This window comes from Dendropsophus ebraccatus, chromosome 6, assembly GCF_027789765.1.
Source record: "Dendropsophus ebraccatus isolate aDenEbr1 chromosome 6, aDenEbr1.pat, whole genome shotgun sequence".
Lineage (NCBI taxonomy): Eukaryota > Metazoa > Chordata > Amphibia > Anura > Hylidae > Dendropsophus > Dendropsophus ebraccatus.
This window is the reverse complement of record NC_091459.1, coordinates 122282154-122310063: the sequence shown is the minus strand read 5'-3', so window position 1 is coordinate 122310063 and position 27910 is coordinate 122282154. Positions and strand designations below refer to the sequence as shown.

At 42.3% G+C, this 27910-nt stretch overlaps 1 protein-coding gene across 1 annotated transcript in view; it reads left to right on the top strand.

Moving 5' to 3' along the window:
- The first annotated feature begins 24803 nt into the window (after positions 1-24803).
- Positions 24804-27910, top strand: part of SOX7 (SRY-box transcription factor 7) — a 4200-nt gene continuing 1093 nt past the window's right edge. The window contains exons 1-2 of the mRNA XM_069973988.1: positions 24804-25179; positions 27482-27910. The exon at positions 27482-27910 is cut by the window's right edge and continues 1093 nt beyond it. Of these exons, the coding sequence (XP_069830089.1) occupies positions 24951-25179; positions 27482-27910 (658 nt within the window). The 5' untranslated portion in view covers positions 24804-24950. The remainder of the gene's footprint in view (positions 25180-27481) is intronic.

Below are 27910 nucleotides of genomic sequence, written 5' to 3'. Positions count from 1 at the left end.
ACGAGTCTGATGACAGGTTACTTCTTAGTGATGCACAATTATAGTTTATAATTTAAAAAGTGGTGAAATAATTACTGCTATATATTTACTGCCAAGAATAGCGGGAAGAATAAAACTATTTTACATACCCTAATAATGAATTGTGAAAGAGCAGAGTTCTGCATTCAGGATCTACATCTGTTGGCAAGAGGGGAGAGTGGTCATAGAGAGTGCATCTCACCCTGGAGGACCTGTCTTTTATTTCACAGATATCCTATTAATTTGACTAGACACTTTGCAATGCTTCATTTCTCCTCTGGCGGCGCTGCAGGTCAGGTTGCCTGGTTTCCCCACAAATTACAGCTGATCACTAGGAGTACCAGCAGGGAGACACTATAGGGTGACTTTATCAAAGCTGCACCTAGCACAAAGCTGGTAAGGAGGTGTGGATTTTTGTTCAAAGTGTGCAAAAATTTTACTATTGTTTTGCTGGGTCTGTGCAACTTTAACCAAGTGGGTGGGTGGGTGAGTAGGGGGGGTGCTGCGTAGTGCAAAGAGAGTGGGCCTTCCCCTTGCATCAAATTTACTACAAGTTAGGCCGGGTTTACATATGTCCGGCGGTGCGGCGGCGTTTCCCTCCAGCGCAGGAGAAAAGCGCCGGAGGGAAACGCATCTTTGAACTGATCCCATTGTTTTCAATGGGATCGTTCAAAATGTGCGGCGGTGAACTAGTGGCCGCCGCATCGCCAGACCGTCGGTGCGTTAGGACGTGTCTTGCAGCATCCTGACGGACCACCGCTCCGGCGATGCGGCGCCGCACTCATTATAATGAATAGAACGCCTGAACGCCGGATGCCGGTGCCGTACGGGATGCGTCCTGCCCGGCCAGGCATCCGGCGTTCAGGCGAAGAGGATTGCCTAAGGTACTTGCAGTATAGTATAGTGGCAGACCCCTTGGGTATGTTGACATCTCATTTTTGCCTGCACGTCGGGCTACAAAATCAGTGAAAATAGGATGCTGCCATGCAGATGACGGCCACATTGACAGGACGGAGTCATTATGTGTTCTACTCATTTGCGGGACATATAGTGCTTTTGTGCAGGACTCAAAAGTGTAGTCGACCACACTTTTGAGTCCTGCACAAAAGCACTATATGTCCCGCAAATGAGCAGAACACAGTCACATAATGACTCCGTCCTGTCAATGTGACCGTCAGCTGGCCGTCGGCTGCACGTCAAGCTGCATGGCAGCATCCTTTTTTCACTGATTTTGTAGCCCCACGTGCAGGCAAAAATGAGATGTCAACATACCCAAGGGGTCTGCCACTATACTATACTGCAAGTACCTTAAAATCAGTTTGAAAATGACAGGAAAACCTATAGGGAAAATAAATGTCAACTTAGGCTGGGTTTACATATATAAGTTGGCATCAGTTGCGTTTTTTGCCTAAAACTGACCACAACTGATGTCACAACTGATGCCAAAAATGCATCAGTTGTCATCAGTTTTTCTATCGGTCTTTTCATTAAAAACCATCAGTTGCCATCAGTTTCCATCAGTTGTCATCAGTTCCCATCAGTTGTCACAAGTTGTGCTCATCAGTTGACATTTTTTTCCCCAGTATGTTTTCCTGTCATTTTCAATGGGATTTGCGGGGGAGCGCACGGGGGCTATATACTAATTGGGGGAGCTCACAGGGGGGCTATATACTACAAGGGGAGAGCGCACAGGGGGGCTATATGGGAGGGGGAGAGCGCACAGGGGGGCTATATGGGAGGGGGAGAGCGCACATGGGGGGCTATATACTATTGGGGGAGAGCGCACAGAAATGCTGTATACTAATTGGGGGAGAGCACACAGGGAAGCTAAATATTACTGGGGGGGCAACAGGGGGGCTATATACTACTGGAGGAGAAACAGGGGGGGTGATATACTACTGGGGGACCACGGGGGGACTCTAGGGGAGGGGGAGAGCACACAGGGGGAGATTTAATTTTGTGTTACTATTTGCCTGAACGCCGGATGCCAGAGCCGAACGGCATGCGTCCTGCCCGGCGAGGCATCCGGCGCTCTATTCGATTGAATTGGTGCGGCGCCGCATCACCGGAGCGGCGGTCCGCCAGGACGCTGCAAGATGCGTCCTAACGCACCGACGGTCCAGCGATGCGGCGGCCACTAGTTCACCGCCGCACATTTTGAACGATCCCATTGAAAACAATGGGATCAGTTCAAAGATGCGTTTCCCTCCGGCGCTTTTCTCCTGCGCCGGAGGGAAACGCCGCCGCACCGCCGGACATATGTAAACCCGGCCTAAGCAAATTGTGACAACTGATGGCAACTGATGACAACTGATGGCAACTGATGGCAACTGATTGAAAAAAGGATAGAAAAACTGATGACAACTGATGCATTTTTGGCATCAGTTGTGGCATCAGTTGTGGTCAGTTTTTAGGCAAAAAACGCAACTGATGCCAACTGATATATGTAAACCCAGCCTTACACCTGCACACAGGCATTCATTTTAGTGAATATCTACACCAGTTTAGATGGAGGCTATCACAAGGCAGCGTCAGATGAGGGGCAGGACTTTAGTTAAGACTGGTGTATAAATACATTGGTCTTGATAAATTCTCCACTTTGTAGCCACAGGATCTGTGATAAAGGGAGTGGGGGGTCCAACTGTGGGGCCCACCTCAATCTTGACTACTGCGACTACTGCATTCGTCTGTGTTCAGCAGGTCCTTGTAGAATGAAAGAACAAGCGGTGCAAATGTATGGTCAGTAGCTTCATTCAGCAGAGACCCCATACTCAAGATCATGAGGAGCCCCAGTGGTTGGGCCCTTCATGATCTCTTAAGGTGGCCTCCACTAACTGACAGACGAACGATCATTTGGCCATCATTTAAATCTACTGGCCCCATACACACTAGACCTTTGGACAGGATCAGGATCCTGTATGTACATACGTACAGGATCAGCTGCAGATTTGATGCTGTTTTCAGTCATTTAGTTACATTGATACCTGCAGCATCAAATCTGTATCTTCAAATCTTCTGCAGATTCCGTACATGTAAATGGACCCTAAGACTATGTTCCCACTACGATTATTTTTAGAAAAGAACGGACGCGGATTGCAAAGAAATAAGCGTCCATTCTTTTCTGCAGTGGTGGCATTGCATTGAAGTCAATGCAATGCAGCCCGCTGTGTTCCCACTTTGTTATTTTAACGTCCATTCTTTAGAACGGATGTTGAAATAATGAACATGCCTATTATTTCCGGACGCCCAACGGATAGTGTTATACTAAGTGTGAACATAGCCTTAAGGTGCTAAACAGGGAAATCAAATGGATCTGGTAACAGCAGCATGCTAATAGTTTCTTAATGACGTAAGTTTTCTTAAAGGTGTCTTCCGAACTAAAAAAGCTCTTTATATAGTTCCCTGATGGAAGGGGGGTACGAATATTTACCTGATGGGCTCACAATGCCACCTCTATTCACCAGCACCAGACCCTACAAACACAGCAAGTGTTGTCTACCGGGGCTGGTGCCAGTGAAAGGAGATTGCAGCCCAGGAGGTAAATATAAGTACCCCCCTCCGAAGAGGCTAATTAAAATGAATAAAAATAAAACTATAAAGAAGAGAATGTATCTGCAATATAAAATGAAACAACTGTTAGTATGGATCTATTATTGTTTTGTGTATGCAGCTCCTATGCAGACCTAGCTGTCTCTATGGGCATGGACTCTGTGAAGCCTGATCCTATTGCCATGTGTCACGCTGGGTTTACACATATGCCTTTTTTTTTCTTTTTTTTTTTACAGCGGAGCCAGACACAACTGATGTTTCCCTTGTAAAAAATGCAATGGGTTTTAAACATTTGTCATTGCATTTTTACAAGCAAATGTTATGACTTTATTTGCATATATTTCTAACAAGCGATTTTTCTTAAGGTGTATCTCCAGTGCCATGTAACTCTATGCTGCTGGCTCTTGCACTGGAGCCGGGAGCTATCAGACAGAATGTTTTACTTCTATTACCAAGCATCTCCCCCCGCCCCATCCCGCTAACCTGTCATCCACTTTAAAAAATCAGCTTAGCAACAACTTTTGCTACAACATCTCAGGATATGACCTGCTAGTTCGGGGATCAGATTACAAGCAATACAAGTTTATGGATGAGAGAGATTAGAAGGAGAGTGCATGGAAACGCACACACTCTGAAAGTTAAAATGCAACTTACACCTATAATTTTCACCGCCAACACAAATTATACAATTAAAGTTGATTTAAATATTCAAGCTTTATATTAATGGGTGTTTTTAAAACAACTGGATAATGTGTTAATAAAGCTTGGATATTTGTATTGATTGTATTGGCTGTAAAAATTTTAGGTGTTTGTTGCTCATTTTTAGGGTTTAACACCCAAATTATATTAGAAAACAGGTTCCTTTTTGGAATTTGTAGGTGTACTAAAATGCAACTTAGGCTGGGTTTACATATATCAGTTGGCATCAGTTGCGTTTTTTGCCTAAAAACTGACCACAACTGATGTCACAACTGATGCCAAAAATGCATCAGTTGTCATCAGTTTTTCTATCCGTCTTTTCATTAAAAACCATCAGTTGCCATCAGTTTCCATCAGTTGTCATCAGTTGTCACAAGTTGCGCTCATCAGTTGACATTTTTTTCCCCAGTATGTTTTCCTGTCATTTTCAATGGGATTTGCGGGGGAGCGCACAGGGGCTATATACTAAATTGGGGGAGCTCACAGGGGGCTATATACTACAAGGGGAGAGCACACAGGGGGGCTATATGGGAGGGGGAGAGCGCACAGGGGGGCTATATGGGAGGGGGAGAGCGCACAGGGGGGCTATATGGGAGGGGGAGAGCGCACATGGGGGGCTATATACTATTGGGGGAGAGCGCACAGCAATGCTGTATACTAATTGGGGGAGAGCACACAGGGAAGCTAAATATTGCTGGGGGGGGGCAACAGGGGGGCTTATACTACTGGAGGAGAAACAGGGGGGGGGGGTGATATACTACTGGGGGACCAAGGGGGGACTATAGGGGAGGGGGAGAGCACACAGGGGGAGATATATGTTTATTTTGTGTACTATTTGCCTGAACGCCGGATGCCAGGGCCGAACGGCATGCGTCCTGCCCGGCGAGGCATCCGGCGCTCTATTCGATTGTATTGGTGCGGCGCCGCATCACCGGAGCGGCGGTCCGCCAGGACGCTGCAAGATGCGTCCTAACGCACCGACGGTCCGGTGATGCGGCGGCCACTATTTCCCGCCGCACATTTTGAACGATCCCATTGAAAACAATGGGATCAGTTCAAAGATGCGTTTCCCTCCGGCGCTTTTCTCCTGCGCCGGATGGAAACGCCGCCGCACCGCCGGACATATGTAAACCCGGCCTAATCCTGGCAGATCTGCTGTGTGTTCTGCCCTGACAGCACAGACAGGATTGTATTATAAGGCTGGGTTTACATATATAAGTTGGCATCAGTTGCGTTTTTTGCCTAAAAACTGACCACAACTGATGTCACAACTGATGCCAAAAATGCATCAGTTGTCATCAGTTTTTCTATCCGTCTTTTCATTAAAAACCATCAGTTGCCATCAGTTTCCATCAGTTGTCATCAGTTGTCACAAGTTGCGCTCATCAGTTGACATTTTTTTCCCCAGTATGTTTTCCTGTCATTTTCAATGGGATTTGCGGGGGAGCGCACAGGGGCTATATACTAAATTGGGGGAGCTCACAGGGGGCTATATACTACAAGGGGAGAGCACACAGGGGGGCTATATGGGAGGGGGAGAGCGCACAGGGGGGCTATATGGGAGGGGGAGAGCGCACAGGGGGGCTATATGGGAGGGGGAGAGCGCACATGGGGGGCTATATACTATTGGGGGAGAGCGCACAGCAATGCTGTATACTAATTGGGGGAGAGCACACAGGGAAGCTAAATATTACTGGGGGGGGGCAACAGGGGGGCTTATACTACTGGAGGAGAAACAGGGGGGGGGGGTGATATACTACTGGGGGACCAAGGGGGGACTATAGGGGAGGGGGAGAGCACACAGGGGGAGATATATGTTTATTTTGTGTACTATTTGCCTGAACGCCGGATGCCAGGGCCGAACGGCATGCGTCCTGCCCGGCGAGGCATCCGGCGCTCTATTCGATTGTATTGGTGCGGCGCCGCATCACCGGAGCGGCGGTCCGCCAGGACGCTGCAAGATGCGTCCTAACGCACCGACGGTCCGGTGATGCGGCGGCCACTATTTCCCGCCGCACATTTTGAACGATCCCATTGAAAACAATGGGATCAGTTCAAAGATGCGTTTCCCTCCGGCGCTTTTCTCCTGCGCCGGATGGAAACGCCGCCGCACCGCCGGACATATGTAAACCCGGCCTAATCCTGGCAGATCTGCTGTGTGTTCTGCCCTGACAGCACAGACAGGATTGTATTATAAGGCTGGGTTTACATATATAAGTTGGCATCAGTTGCGTTTTTTGCCTAAAAACTGACCACAACTGATGTCACAACTGATGCCAAAAATGCATCAGTTGTCATCAGTTTTTCTATCCGTCTTTTCATTAAAAACCATCAGTTGCCATCAGTTTCCATCAGTTTCCATCAGTTGTCACAAGTTGCGCTCATCAGTTGACATTTTTTTCCCCACTATGTTTTCCTGTCATTTTCAATGGGATTTGCGGGGGAGCGCACGGGGGCTATATACTAAATTGGGGGAGCTCACAGGGGGGCTATATACTACAAGGGGAGAGCGCACAGGGGGGCTATATGGGAGGGGGAGAGTGCACAGGGGGGCTATATGGGAGGGGGAGAGTGCACAGGGGGGCTATATGGGAGGGGGAGAGCGCACATGGGGGGCTATATACTATTGGGGGAGAGCGCACAGCAATGCTGTATACTAATTGGGGGAGAGCACACAGGGAAGCTAAATATTACTGGGGGGGCAACAGGGGGGCTATATACTACTGGAGGAGAAACAGGGAGGGTGATATACTACTGGGGGACCAAGGGGGGACTATAGGGGAGGGGGAGAGCACACAGGGGGAGATATATGTTTATTTTGTGTACTATTTGACTGAACGCCGGATGCCAGAGCCGAACGGCATGCGTCCTGCCCGGCGAGGCATCCGGCGCTCTATTCCATTGCATTGGTGCGGCGCCGCATCACCGGAGCGGCGGTCCGCCAGGACGCTGCAAGATGCGTCCTAACGCACCGACGGTCCGGCGATGCGGCGGCCACTATTTCCCGCCGCACATTTTGAACGATCCCATTGAAAACAATGGGATCAGTTCAAAGATGCGTTTCCCTCCGGCGCTTTTCTCCTGCGCCGGAGGGAAACGCCGCCGCACCGCCGGACATATGTAAACCCGGCCTTAATCTACTGAAAAATTCTATATAAATAGTGACAGCTGAAAATATGGCCATGAGGGCAGCATATCCCTAACCAGTATGACAGGTATGGTTTAAGGAACTTAACCTGTATAGTCAGGAGGAAAAGACTATAAAGAGGACATGATGGAAATCTTTATATATGTTACAGGAGGGAAGAATGGAAAGGAAGGAAATGATGGAAATCTTTATATATGTTACAGGAGGGAAGAAGGGAAAGAGAGGACATGATGGAAACCTTTATATATGTTACAGAAGGGAAGAAGGGAAAGAGAGGACATGATGGAAACTTTTATATATGTTACAGGAGGGAAGAAGGGAAAGAGAGGACATGATGGAAATCTTTATATATGTTACAGGAGGGAAGAAGGGAAAGAGAGGACATGATGGAAATCTTTATATATGTTACAGGAGGGAAGAAGGGAAAGAGAGGACATGATGGAAACCTTTATATATGTTACAGGAGGGAAGAAGGGAAAGAGAGGACATGATGGAAACCTTTATATATGTTACAGGAGGGAAGAAGGGAAAGAGAGGACATGATGGAAACCTTTATATATGTTACAGGAGGGAAGAAGGGAAAGAGAGGACATGATGGAAACTTTTATATATGTTACAGGAGGGAAGAAGGGAAAGAGAGGACATGATGGAAATCTTTATATATGTTACAGGAGGGAAGAAGGGAAAGAGAGGACATGATGGAAATCTTTATATATGTTACAGGAGGGAAGAAGGGAAAGAGAGGACATGATGGAAACCTTTATATATGTTACAGGAGGGAAGAAGGGAAAGAGAGGACATGATGGAAACCTTTATATATGTTACAGGAGGGAAGAAGGGAAAGAGAGGACATGATGGAAACCTCTATAAATGTTACAGGAGGGAAGAAGGGAAAGAGAGGACATGATGGAAACTTTTATATATGTTACAGGAGGGAAGAAGGGAAAGAGAGGACATGATGGAAACCTTTATATATATTACAGGAGGGAAGAAGGGAAAGAGAGGACATGATGGAAACTTCTATAAATGTTACAGGAGGGAAGAAGGGAAAGAGAGGACATGATGGAAACTTTTATATATGTTACAGGAGAAAAGAAGGGAAAGAGAGGACATGATGGAAACCTTTATATATGTTACAGGAGGGAAAAAGGGAAAGAGAGGACATGATGGAAACCTTTATATATGTTACAGGAGTAGGAAGGGAAAGGAGGGGCATAATGGAAACCTTTATATATGTTACAGGAGGGAAGAAGGGAAAGAAAGGATATGATGGAAACTTGTATATATGTTACAGGAGGAGGAAGGGAAAGGGAGGAGATGATGTAAATCTTTATACATATATGTTACAGGAGGGAAGAAGGGAAAGAGAGGACATGATGGAAATCTTTATATATGTTACAGGAGGGAAGAAGGGAAAGAGAGGACATGATGGAAACCTTTATATATGTTACAGGAGGGAAGAAGGGAAAGAGAGGACATGATGGAAACCTCTATAAATGTTACAGGAGGGAAGAAGGGAAAGAGAGGACATGATGGAAACTTTTATATATGTTACAGGAGAAAAGAAGGGAAAGAGAGGACATGATGGAAACCTTTATATATGTTACAGGAGGGAAGAAGGGAAAGAGAGGACATGATGGAAACTTTTATATATGTTACAGGAGGGAAGAAGGGAAAGAGGGACATGATGGAAACTTTTATATATGTTACAGGAGGGAAGAAGGGAAAGAGAGGACATGATGGAAATCTTTATATATGTTACAGGAGGGAAGAAGGGAAAGAGAGGACATGATGGAAATCTTTATATATGTTACAGGAGGGAAGAAGGGAAAGAGAGGACATGATGGAAACCTTTATATATGTTACAGGAGGGAAGAAGGGAAAGAGAGGACATGATGGAAACCTTTATATATGTTACAGGAGGGAAGAAGGGAAAGAGAGGACATGATGGAAACCTCTATAAATGTTACAGGAGGGAAGAAGGGAAAGAGAGGACATGATGGAAACTTTTATATATGTTACAGGAGGGAAGAAGGGAAAGAGAGGACATGATGGAAACCTTTATATATATTACAGGAGGGAAGAAGGGAAAGAGAGGACATGATGGAAACTTCTATAAATGTTACAGGAGGGAAGAAGGGAAAGAGAGGACATGATGGAAACTTTTATATATGTTACAGGAGAAAAGAAGGGAAAGAGAGGACATGATGGAAACCTTTATATATGTTACAGGAGGGAAAAAGGGAAAGAGAGGACATGATGGAAACCTTTATATATGTTACAGGAGTAGGAAGGGAAAGGAGGGGCATAATGGAAACCTTTATATATGTTACAGGAGGGAAGAAGGGAAAGAAAGGATATGATGGAAACTTGTATATATGTTACAGGAGGAGGAAGGGAAAGGGAGGAGATGATGTAAATCTTTATACATATATGTTACAGGAGGGAAGAAGGGAAAGAGAGGACATGATGGAAATCTTTATATATGTTACAGGAGGGAAGAAGGGAAAGAGAGGACATGATGGAAACCTTTATATATGTTACAGGAGGGAAGAAGGGAAAGAGAGGACATGATGGAAACCTCTATAAATGTTACAGGAGGGAAGAAGGGAAAGAGAGGACATGATGGAAACTTTTATATATGTTACAGGAGAAAAGAAGGGAAAGAGAGGACATGATGGAAACCTTTATATTTATATTACAGGAGGGAAGAAGGGAAAGAGAGGACATGATGGAAACTTTTATATATGTTACAGGAGGACGGAGGGAAAGGAAGGAGATGATGTAAATCTTTATACATATATGTTACAGGAGGGAAAAAGGGAAAGAGAGGACATGATGGAAACCTTTATATATGTTACAGGAGGAGGAAGGGAAAGGAGGGCATAATGGAAACCTTTATATATGTTACAGGAGGGAAGAAGGGAAAGAAAGGACATGATGGAAACTTGTATATATGTTACAGGAGGAGGAAGGGAAAGGGAGGAGATGATGTAAATCTTTATACATATATGTTACAGGAGGGAAAAAGGGAAAGAGAGGACATGATGGAAACCTTTATATATGTTACAGGAGGGAAGAAGGGAAAGAGGGACATGATAGAAACCTTTATACATGTTACAGGAGGAGGAAGGGAAAGGAGGGCATAATGGAAACCTTTATATATGTTACAGGAGGAGGAAGGGAAAGGAGGGCATAATGGAAAGCTTTATATGTTACAGGAGGGAAAGGGGGGACAAGATGGAAACCTTTGTGTATGTTACAGGAGGGACGATAAGGGACATGATGGGAACCATTATGTATGTTACAGGGATAAATAAGGTTCAGGAGAGAAGAAACTGAACTCTAAAACCAGGGGTCACCATCTAAGGTTATTGGGGAAATATCAAAAACAACACAAGAAAATTATACCTAAAAAGGAATAGATGCTTGGAAAAAAAACTTCCAGCAGATGTGGTAAGTAAATCTACAGTAACTAAATAAAATCCTACTTGGGATAAACACATTTATATTTCTACTTTATATAAACCAACATCAAAATTAGAAATCTTCCTGTTGGATTTAAAAAAAAAACATGTTTTTAAAAAATCATGTTATAAACATCAGTATAAAAACACATAAAATGCATTTCTTACAAATTATGGCTGGGTTCACACTACATATATTTCAGTCAGTATTGTGGTCCTCATATTGCAACCAAAACCAGTAGTGGATTAAAAACACAGAAAGGATCTGTTCACACAATGTTTAAATTGAGTGGATGGCCGCCATATAACGGTAAATAACGGCCATTATTTCAATATAACAGCCTTTGTTTTAAAATAACAGCAAATATTTGCCATTAAATGGCGGCCATCCACTCAATTACAACATTGTGTGAACAGATCCTTTCTATGTTTTTAATCCACTCCTGGTTTTGGTTGCAATATGAGGACCACAATACTGACTGAAATATACGTAGTGTGAACCCAGCCTATAGCTTACAAATAAGTCTAGGAACATAAAATGATAAGAAACATATTTTATACTGGGACATGTGTAACAATCTGCACAATAAGTATATGGTATCCTTTATGATATTAGTGTATGCCGTAAAGTAATAGATAAAAAATGCAGCAATTGTGACTGTCATTATAAAACAGGTCAGACATGTCTTAGGGTATGTGAAAAGATTATATCGGTTGGGATGTGAGTGTAGATCAGTAGAACGAACGGGAGAAAAGAGCATAGTAGCATGCGTCCCTCCTCACTCTGTGTCTATATGCTTTAGCCCCTTAGACTTTCATTATGAGTCCGTCTCATGACCCAGCCTGGCACTGGTCTCCTGTGCAGAATATCACAGGAACTTGGATGTTGCATGATAACAGCGCCCGTGCTGTAACTGTAAAGAGCAGAGAAACCTTCAATTTGTGTAGTTTAACCCCTTAGATACAGTGGCCAAATTGTGCTTTTTTCACCCCATCAGCACCAGGATGACATAATCACTAGGATGCAGATGAATTTTTACAGCAGCAAGGGGCCTTATGAAGGTCTCAGGTATGCCTTCTATTTGTGCCTACTTAAGTTTGGTGTCTCCGACAAGGCTGGTCAGGTCGCCTATCAACATTAAGATGACAGGATAATACACTGCACAATACTAGTGGTACAGTGTATTATATTTGAATATGGTGGGACTAATAAAAAATAAAAAAAAATGTAAAAAGTAAAAATGAAAGTTTTGGAAAATATAATTTTATTATATTAAATATAAAAAAAAAACCTCATCCCCCTTCCCAAAAATACATTTACATTAAAAAAATAAACATATTTGGTATCACAGAAAAAAAAGATAAATTTGGTCAGCTCTCCTAGAACACCATTCACACTAGGCAGGAGCACATTGCTATGGCTGAAATTGCAAAAAAAACCCACAAAAATGCAAACGCTCACCGCAATGGCAAGGTAGACCCACTACCGACATGAAAATAGTTAAAAGCAGCCCCCCAACTGCTTAAAAAAAAATTCCCACAAAAATACGCTCTTGGTTACCATTTGCAAACAGCGTATACCACCCCACCAACGATAAGGTGGCCCCATGCAGGGGATGGACCTACACTGTACTATGGCCTCTCCATGGCATGTAATATGCCTATGCTCTGGGCATGCAAGATCCATCTTATACCTACAAAAGTAATTACACCACCTGGGGTGCTGTTTGCAAATGGTAACCAAGAGCCCTATTATTTTTGTGGGAATTTTTCTTAGCAGTTTGGGGGCTGCTTTTAACTATTTTCATGTCTATGGTGGGTCTGTATCTTGCCATTGTGGTGAACTGTTGCATTTTTGTGTTTTTTGTGTGTTTGCAATTTCAGCCATAGCAACGCGCTCCTGCCTAGTGTGAATGGTGTTCTAGGAGACCTGACCAAATTTGTCTTTTTTTTTTCTGTGTTCCAGATGGGGGAGTGGCTGCCTCCACTTAGTCGTGCACTCCACCTGTCCCACCCAGGTGGTGTAATTACTTTTGCCGGTATAAGATGGATCTTGCATGCCCAGAGCATAGGCGTATTACATGCCATGGAGAGGCCATAGTACAGTGTAGGTCCACCCCAACATGGGGCCACCTTATCGTTGGTGGGGTGGTTTACGCTGTTTGCAAATGGTAACCAAGAGCCTCATTATTTTTGTGGGAATTTTTTTTTTAGCAGTTGGGGGGGCTGCTTTTAACATATTTGTTATCACCACATCCATAACGACCGGAACTATTTGCCTCCAAAAAAAGGAAATGAAAGCAATCAAAAAGTCATATGTAGTGATGATGCCACTAAAAGTACAACTTGTCCTGCAAAAAATAATCCCATATAAGCATGTTGACTGAAAAAAAAGAAAAGGTTATTGGACTTGGAAGGCGACTATGAAAATACTAAGTAAACTGCTTGGTCATCAAAGGGTTTAACATAAAAATAACCTACAGAAGTACAAATCTTAAAACAAAAAAACAACAAATAGAGTAATACCTGGCTGTTCGAACACTTCAGTATTCAAACAAAATCTCCCCTGAAGTTGTGTTTGGTACTCAAACATTGCTTGGTATCGAAACAAAATCGGGGGAGATAACTGCCAGCTGAACCAATGATGGGCATTGCCGCTCTAAACAGGTGGGCAATAGCCATAGAGGGGCTTCCCGTAGGGCAATTCAGTTGACCCGGAGCTCCTGAACAGTGATGTCCCCAACTCTCCAGGCGGCCAGCACGTTCAGCTGCATAGGAGACACGCCGGCCACCTATAAAGGAAAGATGCCACTGTGCACATAGATCTGGTTACCCTCAATACATCAAAAGCACCCTCCAAGTGCATCCCCCTTCAAACTACCAGCAGTCCATTAGTCCTATGCAGGAGAAGGAGAGCAGCCCCGGAGCTCCTGCACAGTGATGTCCTCCCTCTTCAGGTGACCAGCATGTCTCCTATGCAGCTGAGGAGAGGGAGGACACCATTGTGCAGGAGCCCGGGATCACCATCTGCCGAGGGAATTCGAAATTCCCCACGGGGAGCCCCTCTGGCTGCCGCCCACTGGTTTAAAGCGGGGGTAGAGATTCCCATCATTAAGACGGGAATCCCCAGTCCTTTACAGTAAGTAGTGGGGCACAATACACCGCTACTTACTGCTAGTTTTTACACTCTGGAGAGTTAAAAACAATTAAAGACAGAGGGAGAGGGGATGCGGCGATAGCGGGAACACACAGTCGGTTCTCGAACTGCTCAGTTCTGGGACAGCCTTCCATAGCCTATTGTCTGGAGAACAGAGGTATTACTGTATTTAAAAAAAAAAAATTAGGAAAAAAGTAATCAAGTGTCCCGATCCTCATGTATTATCCAGCATAGCTATTATGTAATACTCCTGACAAAGCCGGCGTGCAGCGGCGATATGTGTGGGGTATTTCATTTCCTGCTACATCGGGGCATTATACTGTGGGTTAGTATTATTGCCATCATGTCTTTGCATCGTGTTATTCATATTGCATTGTTTTCCCGGTCTGTAAAAGTTTTTGCCGCCTAGTCCCACTTTTGCTTATTTAGCTTGTGTTTGTAGCAGTGAGCAAACTCCTGTATTCTAGGAGGTTGCCGTTTGGCGATTTTAAATGTTTTTACTTCTGTAGCCGGTGACAATAAAGCTATTTTATAAATTATCATAGGTGTGCGCCTCACTCATATACCCTATGGTTCTCTCTTTTCCTTGTTTATTCATATTATGTAATACAACCCTATAATACATATGTAAACAAGTCAGCACTGCTCACTAAGATCTACATAGTGTTATACAGTAAAGTATTGGGGTCAATTACAATAATTCTTTCCCTAGTGCAAACAGTATGGACAGTGGAGTGTCAGGTGTTTATGAACACAATCGGAAGTATTTCCCTTATTGGTCCTGATGGTTTTACCAGCATATCCTGCCTCCAGGGACTGGTAAAGCAAATCATACTATTTCCTTTAAAAACACATGGATAAATAGGGACTCGTTACCATTGCACGATATATTATTATATATTGGTGAACAAACATCTCCTGACTAAAATAGTGCGGGATACTTCCCTCAGTCAACATCCGACCAATGCCGGCCTGATCCATGAGCACCATGTTTCCTCTTGTTACAGTGTGTGACCTGATGCCCCATGTGCAGTCTGTGTCATTACAAATATTGACATTGAAAATATTTCTACAGGGCTATCAGATCCCCCTTTAACACCTCTTTCCTCGAGAAAACATTGATGAAGCTGCTGACCTTCATTCATAACTCCATTTATTGGAGCTCTCTATTATTTACTGGAACCATCTGTTCTGCTACTCAATGTTACATCACAGAGGAGCAGGACCTTTCTCTGACGCTGGGCTCATTTAGGGTGTATGTCATAGAAACATAGATTGTCAGCAGAAAAAGGCCCCTGTTCCACCTGGTCTGCCCTTTTAGTATTTCTTATTATCTTATTATAGATATATAATTATTCTAGGCAGGTTTACATTCTGCTAATGTTTGATTTACCAACCACATCTGCTGGAAATTTGTTCCAAACATCTACTACTCTTTTAGTAAAGTAATATTTTTTCATGTTGCTTCTGATCTTTTCCTGAACTAACCTCAGAATGTGTCCCCTTGTTTTTTTTTTTTATTAAAAACCTTTAGTCCTTAAACATATACAGGTTTTGTGCCCCCCCCACCCCACACACACACACACGCACACACACACGCACACACACACACACACCTTATTTCCTCCAAAACAGTGGTGCCTTGGATTACGAGCATAATTCATTGCGGGACCGTGCTTGTAATCCAAATCCACTCTTAAACCAAAGCAAATTTTCCCATAAGAAATCACTGAACTGCAGACAATTGGTTCCACATCCGAAATATAAATACAGGAAGGAAATGCAGATCCCCATAATGCAGTAGTGTAGTACAACAGGATAGAATAGAGAAGTAGGGCTGCTGTCAGAGGTCCATGTGGTCACATGACAGCAATGGGAAAGGGGTGTGTTCATTATGCACCAATCAGGAAGTGAGAATCACAGAGCTGTGCAGGAGGCCAGTGACAGATACTTTTCTATACAGCAATGTGAATGGCTGAGTGTGAGTGCAGACACATTATAGCAGCAGTGTGTATAGCTGGGTGTAAGTGCAGGCACATTATAGCAGCAATGTGTATAGCTGAGTATAAGTGCAGGCAGATTATAGCTGGAATAGAGAGGATAGGAAATACAGGGGCTGACAAAGACTGCAGGGAGCATGAGGGAATGAGCAGAGAAGATGTGGGCACATACATGCGGCACTCTCTGGGAGAGAGGGGTTACAGCTATGAAGTTATGCTTAGCCAATCGCGGCTGAGCAGCTGATGACGCGGCATAGGGGGGCCGGCTTGAGGGACGGATGGAGCGGTTCGGCTGGCCTCCCGAAGACAACGTCGTTGTCCCAAGATGGCGGACGGGGGTCGACACGATTGCGGTAAGTATAATGCACCAACACTTCCGGGTCTAGCGTGGGTGGGGGGAACATGGGGAAGGGGGCCATTCACGTACATAACACACATTACAAAGTCACTGTCATTTGGAAAAACTTTTGACATGTCAAAAGTTTTGATTGGTCCGTGTCTGAGTGTTCATACCCGTACTGATCGTGAGAAAGAGTTGGAAGTATGGAGCCGACTCCTTTACTGAAACAGAGTGGATAACGGACCGCGTTGCAGTGAGGTCCCCTCTCCTCTCATTTTTTTGATTGTTATGAAACTGAACACTCAGACTCATCAAATCTTTTGACATGTCTCTATGACATGTCTAATGTTTTTCCAAACGACAGTGACACTTTAAGAACAAAAAAAAGCTTTACTTTCCAGAGTATCCCTTTAAATTGTTATCTCAGTACTGTATTTGTATCGTTATCCCGCAGAGAGGTCACGGCACAGGGAGATACATGCTCCAGCATGCACGTACCCAAGATCTAGCCATACCTAATCTAAAATTATGCAAACAAAACATTATAGTAGAGTTGTTAAATATGCACTTATTAAAAAAAATATACTGACCTATACAGCTGCCTAAAATGAATCCCAAAGATCACCAATAAAGTGTTAGAGGGAATATCCATATTGGAAATCCTAATTGAAGTGGCTCTGTCAGCCCATCTGCATGCTATGCACTGCCAGATAACCATGCAATAATACAAACAATTACTTTTAGAAAGCTGATGGCCTTTGGACAAATTAAAATAGGAGGTATGGCCTAGCTGCTGAAGTTCAATGCTGTGGCACTTCAGTCCTGCCATCTTGGCACCTTAGCCCGGAAAAAACAAACCTTATTTTATAACTTCCATCAGCTTTATAAAATTAACTTTTATGTTATCGTATAACTATCAGCTCATAGCATGCAGATGGGTGGACAGATTCACTTAAAGTGGTGAGATAGATATACCCTATTAACATTTTATTTAATTTTTTGCACAAGGCCCTGCCTACATATCACAGTCTTTCCCTCTGCTGGACACTTGAAGTCGGCATTTTCTTGCTTGTTTTTCGGCTCAGAAATGCTGCAGGGAGATGTTAGCTGAAAGTCAATAGGGAAATGCCTTCACTAAGTTACACTAATTAAAATCAGAAAACCTCAGAAAAAGTGCCAATATATTCACATGTACTACTGATCTATGCATAACAGTATAGTAACATGTACACTTTAGATATACTGTAATATTAATTGTTGGGGTGTTTTAGAATAAGAACAGAAACACAACACAGATTTGTCATCGACGTATAAGGCAGATTTATTTCCTGCAATTAATATGCCAATGTCCCTGTGTGCTATGTGACACCGTGCAATGACAGATGTATTTATAGAATAGAGTTTGCAGAGGGAAATTAGATAGTAAAGGAAGTTAATAGTTACAAAACTAAAAAAGATGGTCAACAATGGAGTTTTACGCTGCAGGTGTTGCTGAGTTAATGAAGATAATAAGGAAACTACAGTATTAGGCTATGCTCACACAACGTCAAAAAAAAGAGAAAAAGCATCCGCCTTTTCTGTTTAAAAAGACGTCCGTTATTGTCGCAATTTAATTGACTTTGATGCAACGCATTGAAGCTAATGGAATGACGGATATCCAATGTGCATAGTAAATAAAATGACGGACGTTGTCTCTACGGACATCAAAATAATGATCATGTCAATTATTTTTGGATGTCTTTTGCAAACAGCGGACTTTGTTTTTTAGTTGTTCACAGTTTTTCTTTTTTCCCGTCCTTTCACCGTTTTTGCTGTTAAATTTAATGGCTTTTTAATTAAAGACACATCCAAAGGGCAAATAGTCCTCCTAAACTAGACAGGCAACAGGGGGTCAAACAGCGAAATGATGAACATAATTTTAAACTCAAAATGAGGGACGTCATTTTAAATAAAGAGGAAAAAACATTGTGGGAACATAGCCCAATAGTGATATTTACATGGGACTGCACAGGATTGTGAGCAGCCATACACAAAGCAATTACTGCAAACCAGGAGAGGTCTGACCAGACATGTGTAGAAGGCACAAAGCTATGGACAGATTAAACTGATGTTCACACAGGGGGTAAAAGAAAACAAATGCAGGTCCCCTGTCAGGTCCATCTCATGTGATAATAGTGCAACCGTCTGCCCTACTAGTACTGCCCTACAGGAATTCACAGGGGAGAAGTCAGTAGTTTCCCTAGAATACCATCACTGTACTGGGGACTGCATTTACCACAACAAAAACACCACAGATATGGGATGGTGGGATTATATACAGCCAGCCAAGAAATATGCACTGCTAGCCCTAACAATTGGGGGGAGGGGGGGGGGGGCTTTCAATGCATAATGTTCACTTATGTTCACTAATATTCACTTATTTATCCGGATAACTCATGTTATACTATCTACTGTATACATCTACCTATCTACTATATATATCTACCTATCTCCTGTGTATGCCTACTGTGTATGTATATATATATATATATATATATATAAATCTACTGTATATATCAATGTGTCTAATATAGATATAGACACACTGTATGTATATATCAACCTATCTATATACTGTATATCTGTCAATGTGTCTGCCTAGATTTTCTCTTTCCTATCAATCTCTATAATCTATCTATCTCATATTTATCTATCTATCTGTCTCTCTCTCTATCTATCTATCTACCAATCTATCTATATCATATCTACCTATCTATCTATCCATCTATCTATCTCCTATCTCCTATCTATCTATCTATCTATCTATCTATCTATCTATCTATCTATCTATCTATCTATCTATCTATCTCTATCTATCCATCTATCTATCTCCTATCTCCTATCTATCTATCTATCTATCTATCTATCTATCTATCTATCTATCTATCTCCTATCTATCTATCCATTATCTATCTATCTATCTATCTATCTATCTATCTATCTATCTATCTATCTCCTATCTATCTATCTATCTATCTGAGTTACTCTGGAATAAGGTAATAGTTTATGGTAATATATATATATTATTTAGTTAATGTTGCCGTTCGAAAACAAACGCTTCAAACATACATTACAGATACTGTACTTCACCAGCCGACTATCCATCATATCTAGCCTGAAATACTGACAGCCGTGTAGTCGGGGAAACTTTTCCTTCCATAACGAAGAGTTTGCATTTTGTCAATAATCCTAAAATTAATTAAATAATTTAAAATATTGGGCCCTTCATCTGAAAGAGAAGTCTGGGATCGGCTCCTAAATCGGGAACAGTCCTAAGCTTGTTATGAGAACAAAAAGTCTAATTACCTATCTATCTCCTATCTATCTATCTCCTATCTATCTATCTATCTATCTATCTATCTCCTATCTATCTATCTATCTATCTCCTATCTATTATCTATCTATTATCTATCTCCTATCTATCTATTATCTATCTATTATCTATCTATCTATCTCCTATCTATTATCTATCTATTATCTATCTCCTATCTATCTATCTATCTATCTTCTATCTATCTATCTTCTATCTATCTATCTATCTATCTATCTATCTATCTCCTATCTATCTATCTATCTATCTATTATCTATCTATCTCCTATCTATCTTTTTCCTATCTATCTATCTATCTATCTATCTATCTATCTATCCCCTATCTATCTATCTATCTATCTATTATCTATCTATCTCCTATCTATCTATCTATCTATCTATCTATCTATCTCCTATCTATCTATCTATCTATCTATCTATCTATCTATCTATCTCCTATCTATTATCTATCTATTATCTATCTATCTCCTATCTATCTATCTAACTATCTATCTATCTATTATCTATCTATCTCCTATCTATCTATCTATCTATTATCTATCTATCTATCTATCTTTCTATCTATCTATCTCCTATCTATCTATTATCTACCTATCTCCTATCTATCTATCTATCTATTTATTTATCTATCTATCTATCTATCTATCTATCTATCTATCTATCTATCTGTCTATCCATCCATATATCTATCTACACCATACCTATTGATCAGATCAGCTAGTTTATATATCTAGAAGGAAGAATACAAGATGGATTTTCAGATCCTGAAGAGCACAACTGGCCCGGGTCCCGGCAGACTAGGACTCCCTGCTGACCTCTGCACTTCCCCTCACTCTATCTATCTATCTATATCTATCTATCTATCTATCTATCTATCTATCTATCTATATATATATATATATATATATATATATATATATATATATATATATCTCATATGACAATATCACGATATCACCCAGGAGTACATGATATATCCCGCTTATGGAAACTGACTGGAGAGCTGCTATATACCTACATGCGACATTTCGCACATTGTATATTTCTACGACATATATACTACTATACTAAATCCTACTAAACCTACAATGTGTGTACATTATAAACGCCATACACTTTCATGTTGCACACTATGCTTATTGAAGGATTAGATTCCTCCCCCAGATACACCATGTGTTGCCTGTAAACCCTATACTATATTACTCTATATAGTATACTTTTGTGCTTATACTATTCCTATTACACCCTGAATATATAGCTCCACTCCTACTACTCTCCTATATTACAATCTTATTTGAGTATATGCCATGCTTATTGAATGACTGGATTCCTATGATACACTATTATTATATGGCTGCCATACTTACTAGATGACTGTATGCTTCTATACCTATTACTACATTATTTACCCCATGTATGTGATGGCTGTATACTTCTACACCCCCTGTATTGTAGTGTGACTTTATTATATACCCTCATTATTATTATTATATACCTTCATGAGCCCTACCACCAATCTATATGATAGAATACAGATTCCTGCTCCTTCATGTTCCCAGAGCTGAGACTTGCAGCTGCCTAACCTCCCACAGAACACACAGGGCCCCCACACCCCTCCCCATCTTCCTCTCTACACAACCTGTTTCCACGTGGAGTGGGTGAATACTTGACAACAATGTCCTGGAGTACCTGGGAGCCATTCTGTGGGGCACTGTGCTGAGCGATATACACTACATGTATACATCGAAGTTTCTGTATTGGTACACATATGTTCCTAACGAAATCTACAAATAAGTCCTCTGTTGTGCATAATACAGTCGATGGCATTAGTATATTGTACGCAGGCTTTATTGTCTGGTATTTAAAAGGATTTATTTTCTGCAGAATAAGCAGTAAAGAGGAGATCTGGAAGTAAAAGGCTGGCAGAGCTTGCTGAGGATTGTAGTACTCCACAGTCAGAGCTCCCTATGGTCACCTAGGATGTATATATCAGCTGTACATATAATATCCTGTATTCTGCAGGGGATCCTCATGTGTGACTGTACCTCCTTGAAAAACACATCCAAAGGAGATTACAGCATTCATGTGTTTTATGAAGTCTCAATGTAAAATAGTTATTATTATAACAGATTACTATATATTACCGTAAAGTACCCATCATAGATTACATTATATTATACTATTATAATAGTATAGCACGCATTACGTAGGAAATTCGATTATATTAGAATTGTCTAATTTACATTAATATTATTATTGAAAAAAAAAAAAAAAAAAGAACGAAATAGCTTCCATTATGTAAAGGTAAGCCTGGACTTCATAGGGACATCTTGTCTATTTATCAATTGTTTTAACTAATTAATTGTATAGGCGTAAATGAACAATGATATCACATGGATATTTTAGTAAAAATCGGATTTTGTAAATATGCCTGCTCCAAAAGCTTATATAATAATCTTCATATTATTGACAGATCTATATAAATATGCGTATGTACAAAGCATCAAATAGATTTATAAACATACATATATATTCACATAAATATTTTACCATGTATAAATAGATGCTATGTTCACATAGATTCATTCAGATAGATATGAGATAGATAGATAGATAGATAGATAGACAGACAGACAGACAGATAGATAGGAGATAGATAGATAGAAAGATAGATAGGAGATAGATAGATAGAAAGATAGATAGATAGATAGATAGATAGATAGATCGGAGATAGGAGATAGATAGATAGATAGATAGATAGATAGATAGATAGATAGATAGATAGGAGATAGATAGGAGATAGGAGATAGATAGATAGATAGGAGATAGGAGATAGATAGATAATAGGAGATAGATAGATAGATAAATAGATAGATAGATATGAGATAGATAGATAGATAGATAGTAGATAGATAGATAGAGAGATAGATAGATAGATAGATAGATAGATAGATAGATAGATAATAGGAGATAGATAGATAGATAAATAGATAGATAGAAGGATAGGAGATAGATAGATAGATAGATAGATAGATAGATAGATAGATAGATAGATAGATAGATAGGAGATAGATATATAAGAGATAGATAGATAGATAGATAGATAGATAGATAGATAGATAGATAGGAGATAGATATATAAGAGATAGATAGATAGATAGATAGATAGATAGATAGATAGATAGATAGATAGGAGATAGATAGATAGATAGATAGATAGGAGATAGATAGATAGATAGATAGATAGATAGATAGATAGAAGATAGATAGATAGATAGGAGATAGATAGATAGATAGATAGATAGATAGATAATAGATAGGAGATAGATAGATAGATAGATAATAGATAGAAGATAGATATATAAGAGATAGATAGATAGATAGATAGATAGATAGATAGATAGATAGATAGATAGATAGATAGATAGGAGACTATACTACACAGTGGGTGGCAGGGGGGCACAGCTGGTGACACGTGGGCAGCAGGCACAGATGACACTCGTCCACACACTTGTTGTTATAGAACTGCTAAAAATCCCAATTATTCCTGGCAGCAGCAATAGGAAACAGTCACAAACAATTGCCATCCATCTTGGGGATTCCGCCTCCATAGTGCCAGGGGTCAGGATAATCCCGAGGAGGGTGACCCGCCTGGTATGACCCCTTCCTCCGCTGTGCCCTCCTGACCTGTCCACATGCAGTCCTGTTTCCATGCCATTATAGAGCAGAGCTCCCACTCCAGCACCCAGACCATCTCCCCATTATAAGTCGCCTGGTGGGAAGCCTCCTGGGTTTTCCATCTCTAGTTTGCCTCTTCTGTGCAGCTGAGAAGAGATGCTCCTGAGATGTGACTGCAGGTTAGGACTATAGCAAAACCTTTCATTTCTATTGTCTTTGTCAGGAATGAAGCTAGAGCTGGGGGCGTCTATAGTGCACATTGTTCTTTAATAGACTGATACACAACACTACTACCAGGGGCGGACAGAAGACTGTACAGACTGTAGTGGGCCAGCATTAGGAGGTATAATACCCACTGACTATAAGAGACGATGTGTATCTCCCCACCAGGTGTCTATGGCCCCTCCATGGCTGCATATCCTAGGGCTGGCACACATCAGCTATATAACATAGGCTCTGACAGTGTGTGTGCAGGGAAGCAGGATGTCATCCAGGCTATTCCTCATGGATGAAGGATGTGCAGCTCAGATTCCAGGAAGTGGAAGGAAGTTCTGCAATTATCCGCATCACTAATTAATGTGAACAAGAGGGAAAAATACTCTCAGAACACAAGTTATCTATATAGTATATTGTGTTGTAGGGAGAATTGGGATATAACCCTAAAATCTCCCTCCACCCCCCTCTTAAAAATGTTATACCCCATGTTATATAATCAGAGACACTCAGGGCCTCAGTTTAGGGCTATGTGTGTGTAAGGTTACTGTGTATATATTGCCCTAGCATTTGTGTTGACCTGTGATAGACTACACTATACAGATGACTGTGCAGGATGGATGTCCTATGTAGTGTATAGTCAGTCCCTCCCTGTATGTTATGGAGCCATTCCTTGTGTTGTGTGTGTGTGTCACATTAGTTGCATATGTAGAGCTATAAGTGACATTAGTTCTACAATGTGGACTCTGTTGGGGACTTATGAGTGTATATCGCCTTGCTGTGTGCAGGAGGGTGCGTGTTATATGTGTACATGTGCAGTATATTATCCTGGTGTATGGTGTGGGGGACACTATGTAGGGAAGCTTGGGCTTCCATGTGATGGATCTGGGTATGCAGAGGGGATAGCTATCTTGCAGTGAGAGCTGTGTGTTTGGAGGGGGGAGGTGTGAGGTACGTGGTGTCTCTTGGAGGCTGAGAGTGTGTGTGTTGTCCTGGTGTGAGCAGTTACAGCCTGGGGCTGGGGGGGGTGACTTTGTGTCGTATTTTCACAGTTCTTGGGTGGAGCTGGGCTGGAGGAGACTTTTGCCATTGGAGGAAGTTGTTGTTAAGAGCTGATAAATACACCGGGCTGCCAGGAACTATGTGCACACTCTTTAAGGAGTGTCTCCTGTCTAGAGAGAGAGAGAGGTGGAGAATCTGGAGGACAAGGAAGCAAGCAAACCATTTCACTCCCGGTGCCCTCACCTCCACAGAGAGAGACACTACTGGACTCTACAGAGAGAGACACTACTGGACTCTACAGAGAGAGACATGGCGGCACTCATGGGATCTTATTCGTGGTCGGAGAGTTTGGACTGTTCCACCATAGATGGAGAGCTCTCAGACGGACTGTCCCCTCACAGATCTCCCCGGGAGAAGGGCTCGGAGACCCGCATCAGGAGACCCATGAACGCCTTCATGGTGTGGGCCAAGGACGAGAGGAAGAGGCTGGCGGTGCAGAACCCGGACCTGCACAATGCGGAGCTCAGCAAGATGCTGGGTAAGGCCGGGTTTACATATGTCCGGCGGTGCGGCGGCGTTTCCATCCGGCGCAGGAGAAAAGCGCCGGAGGGAAACGCATCTTTGAACTGATCCCATTGTTTTCAATGGGATCGTTCAAAATGTGCGGCGTAAACTAGTGGCCGCCGCATCGCCGGACCGTCGGTGCGTTAGGACGCATCTTGCAGCGTCCTGGCGGACCGCCGCTCCGGTGATGCGGCGCCGCACCAATACAATCGAATAGAGCGCCGGATGCCTCGCCGGGCAGGACGCATGTCGTTCGGCTTGGCATCCGGCGTTCAGTCAAATAGTACACAAAATAAACATATCTCTCCCCCTGTGTGCTCTCCCCCTCCCCTATAGTCCCCCCTTGGTCCCCCAGTAGTATATCACCCCCCCTGTTTCTCCTCCAGTAGTATATAGCCCCCCTGTTGCCCCCCCCAGTAATATTTAGCTTCCCTGTGTGCTCTCCCCCAATTAGTATACAGCATTGCTGTGCGCTCTCCCCCAATAGTATATAGCCCCCCATGTGCGCTATCCCCCTCCCATATAGCCCCCCTGTGCGCTCTCCCCCTCCCATATAGCCCCCCTGTGCGCTCTCCCCCTCCCATATAGCCCCCCTGTGCGCTCTCCCCCTCCCATATAGCCCCCCTGTGTGCTCTCCCCTTGTAGTATATAGCCCCCCTGTGAGCTCCCCCAATTAGTATATAGCCCCCGTGCGCTCCCCCGCAAATCCCATTGAAAATGACAGGAAAACATACTGGGGAAAAAAATGTCAACTGATGAGCGCAACTTGTGACAACTGATGACAACTGATGGAAACTGATGGCAACTGATGGTTTTTAATGAAAAGACGGATAGAAAAACTGATGACAACTGATGCATTTTTGGCATCAGTTGTGACATCAGTTGTGGTCAGTTTTTAGGCAAAAAACGCAACTGATGCCAACTGATATATGTAAACCCAGCCTTAGACACGGGATGGCTGCTGGGGAGACGACAGCCGTAATTTATAGCCAGCTAGTCAGTGCCAGATCCTAGACGTAAATCAGTCAGTAAAACTCTACGTACAATATTAATCCTTCATATGTACAATAATAATCCTGCAAATTACATAATAAAAAAACATAATAGGCGACTTAATGTAAACTAAATACAATCTGGGAGGCTCTCTTCTATATATACATACATACATTATATATACATATACACACACACACACGTTCCTTCTTCTCACCATTATATCTGTATGTAGTGCATGCAGACAGCAGGGAGATGGGAAGACAACATGGAGACAGTGAAGAGATTTGTCACATTCCTTCACACATATATATGTTACCACACGTATAATATAATACATCATCATAATAATAATAATAATAATAATAATAATAATAATAATCTGCCCGTCTCGCTGGCCGTCTCCCCTCCCCCGGACGGATTAGCTGCAGTCAGGTTGGCTCCTGCCCGGGGATTCTCCCGCTTGTTTCTAGGACTCCATGATCCCAGGGACTAGAGAGGAAGCCTGGGACTGCACACACCCGGGCCCCATGGCTCTCTATCTGCCCCTACTATATACAGACGCTTGTCCGGGATTGTGTTACCTCTTCTATAGACTAGAATGCCCCTGTTGCACTTGTCAAGTTTTTTACTGACTTTATATTTATAATATAATTATTTGCAAATACATGTAATAATATTTACCAGTGTTCTATAGTGTTACATGATAGTTTATTGCAAATAAAAGTAAATATTAATAATGCTGTAATTATCTATCTCCTATCTATCTATCTATCTATATATCTATCTATCTATCTATCTCCCATCTATCTATCTATCTCCTATCTATCTATCTATCTTCTATCTATCTATCTATCTATCTATCTCCTATCTATCTATCTATCTATCTATCTATCTATCTATCTATCATCTATCTATCTATTTATCTCCTATCTATCTATCTATCTATCTATCTATCTATCTATCTATCTATCTCCTATCTATCTATCTCCTATCTATCTATCTATCTATCTATCTATCTCCTATCTATCTATCTATCTCCTATCTATCTATTATCTATCTATCTATCTATATCTGAAACAAAATAAAAGCACCCATGCACAGCAGCTATAGTGTACAATAAATAGCAGGACTATGGTGTTCCTCCTAGGGTCTGCTTGTAGTTTATGGCTGGCAGTGACTATAGCAGCAGGCTTCCTATAACACCTGGCCTGTTGATGGGCACATCCTCCTGCCACATCCTGTATCTTTAATGGCTGTGTCTTGTGTCCTGTTTGATGTAGGAAAATCCTGGAAAGCTCTGTCCCCGTCCCAGAAGAGACCCTATGTGGAAGAAGCTGAGAGGCTGAGGGTGCAGCACATGCAGGATTACCCCAACTACAAGTACAGACCCAGGAGGAAGAAGCAGATCAAACGCATCTGTAAGAGGGTGGAGACTGGATTTATGATCGGTGGTCTCTCCAGGGACCAGAACTCGGTGCCAGATAGCAGAGGCTGCCGGTCAGCTGGAGATAAGGAGGACAGTCCTGACTATCCCTCCGGGACCAGTCTGCAGGACATCAGAAGCTACAGGGACTCGCAGAGTACTGGCAGCAAACATGACCAGTCCTATCCATATGGGCTCCCAACTCCACCAGAAATGTCACCGCTGGATGTCATTGACCAAGAGCAGAGTTTTTATCCATCTTCATGCCCTGAGGACCACCACCCTC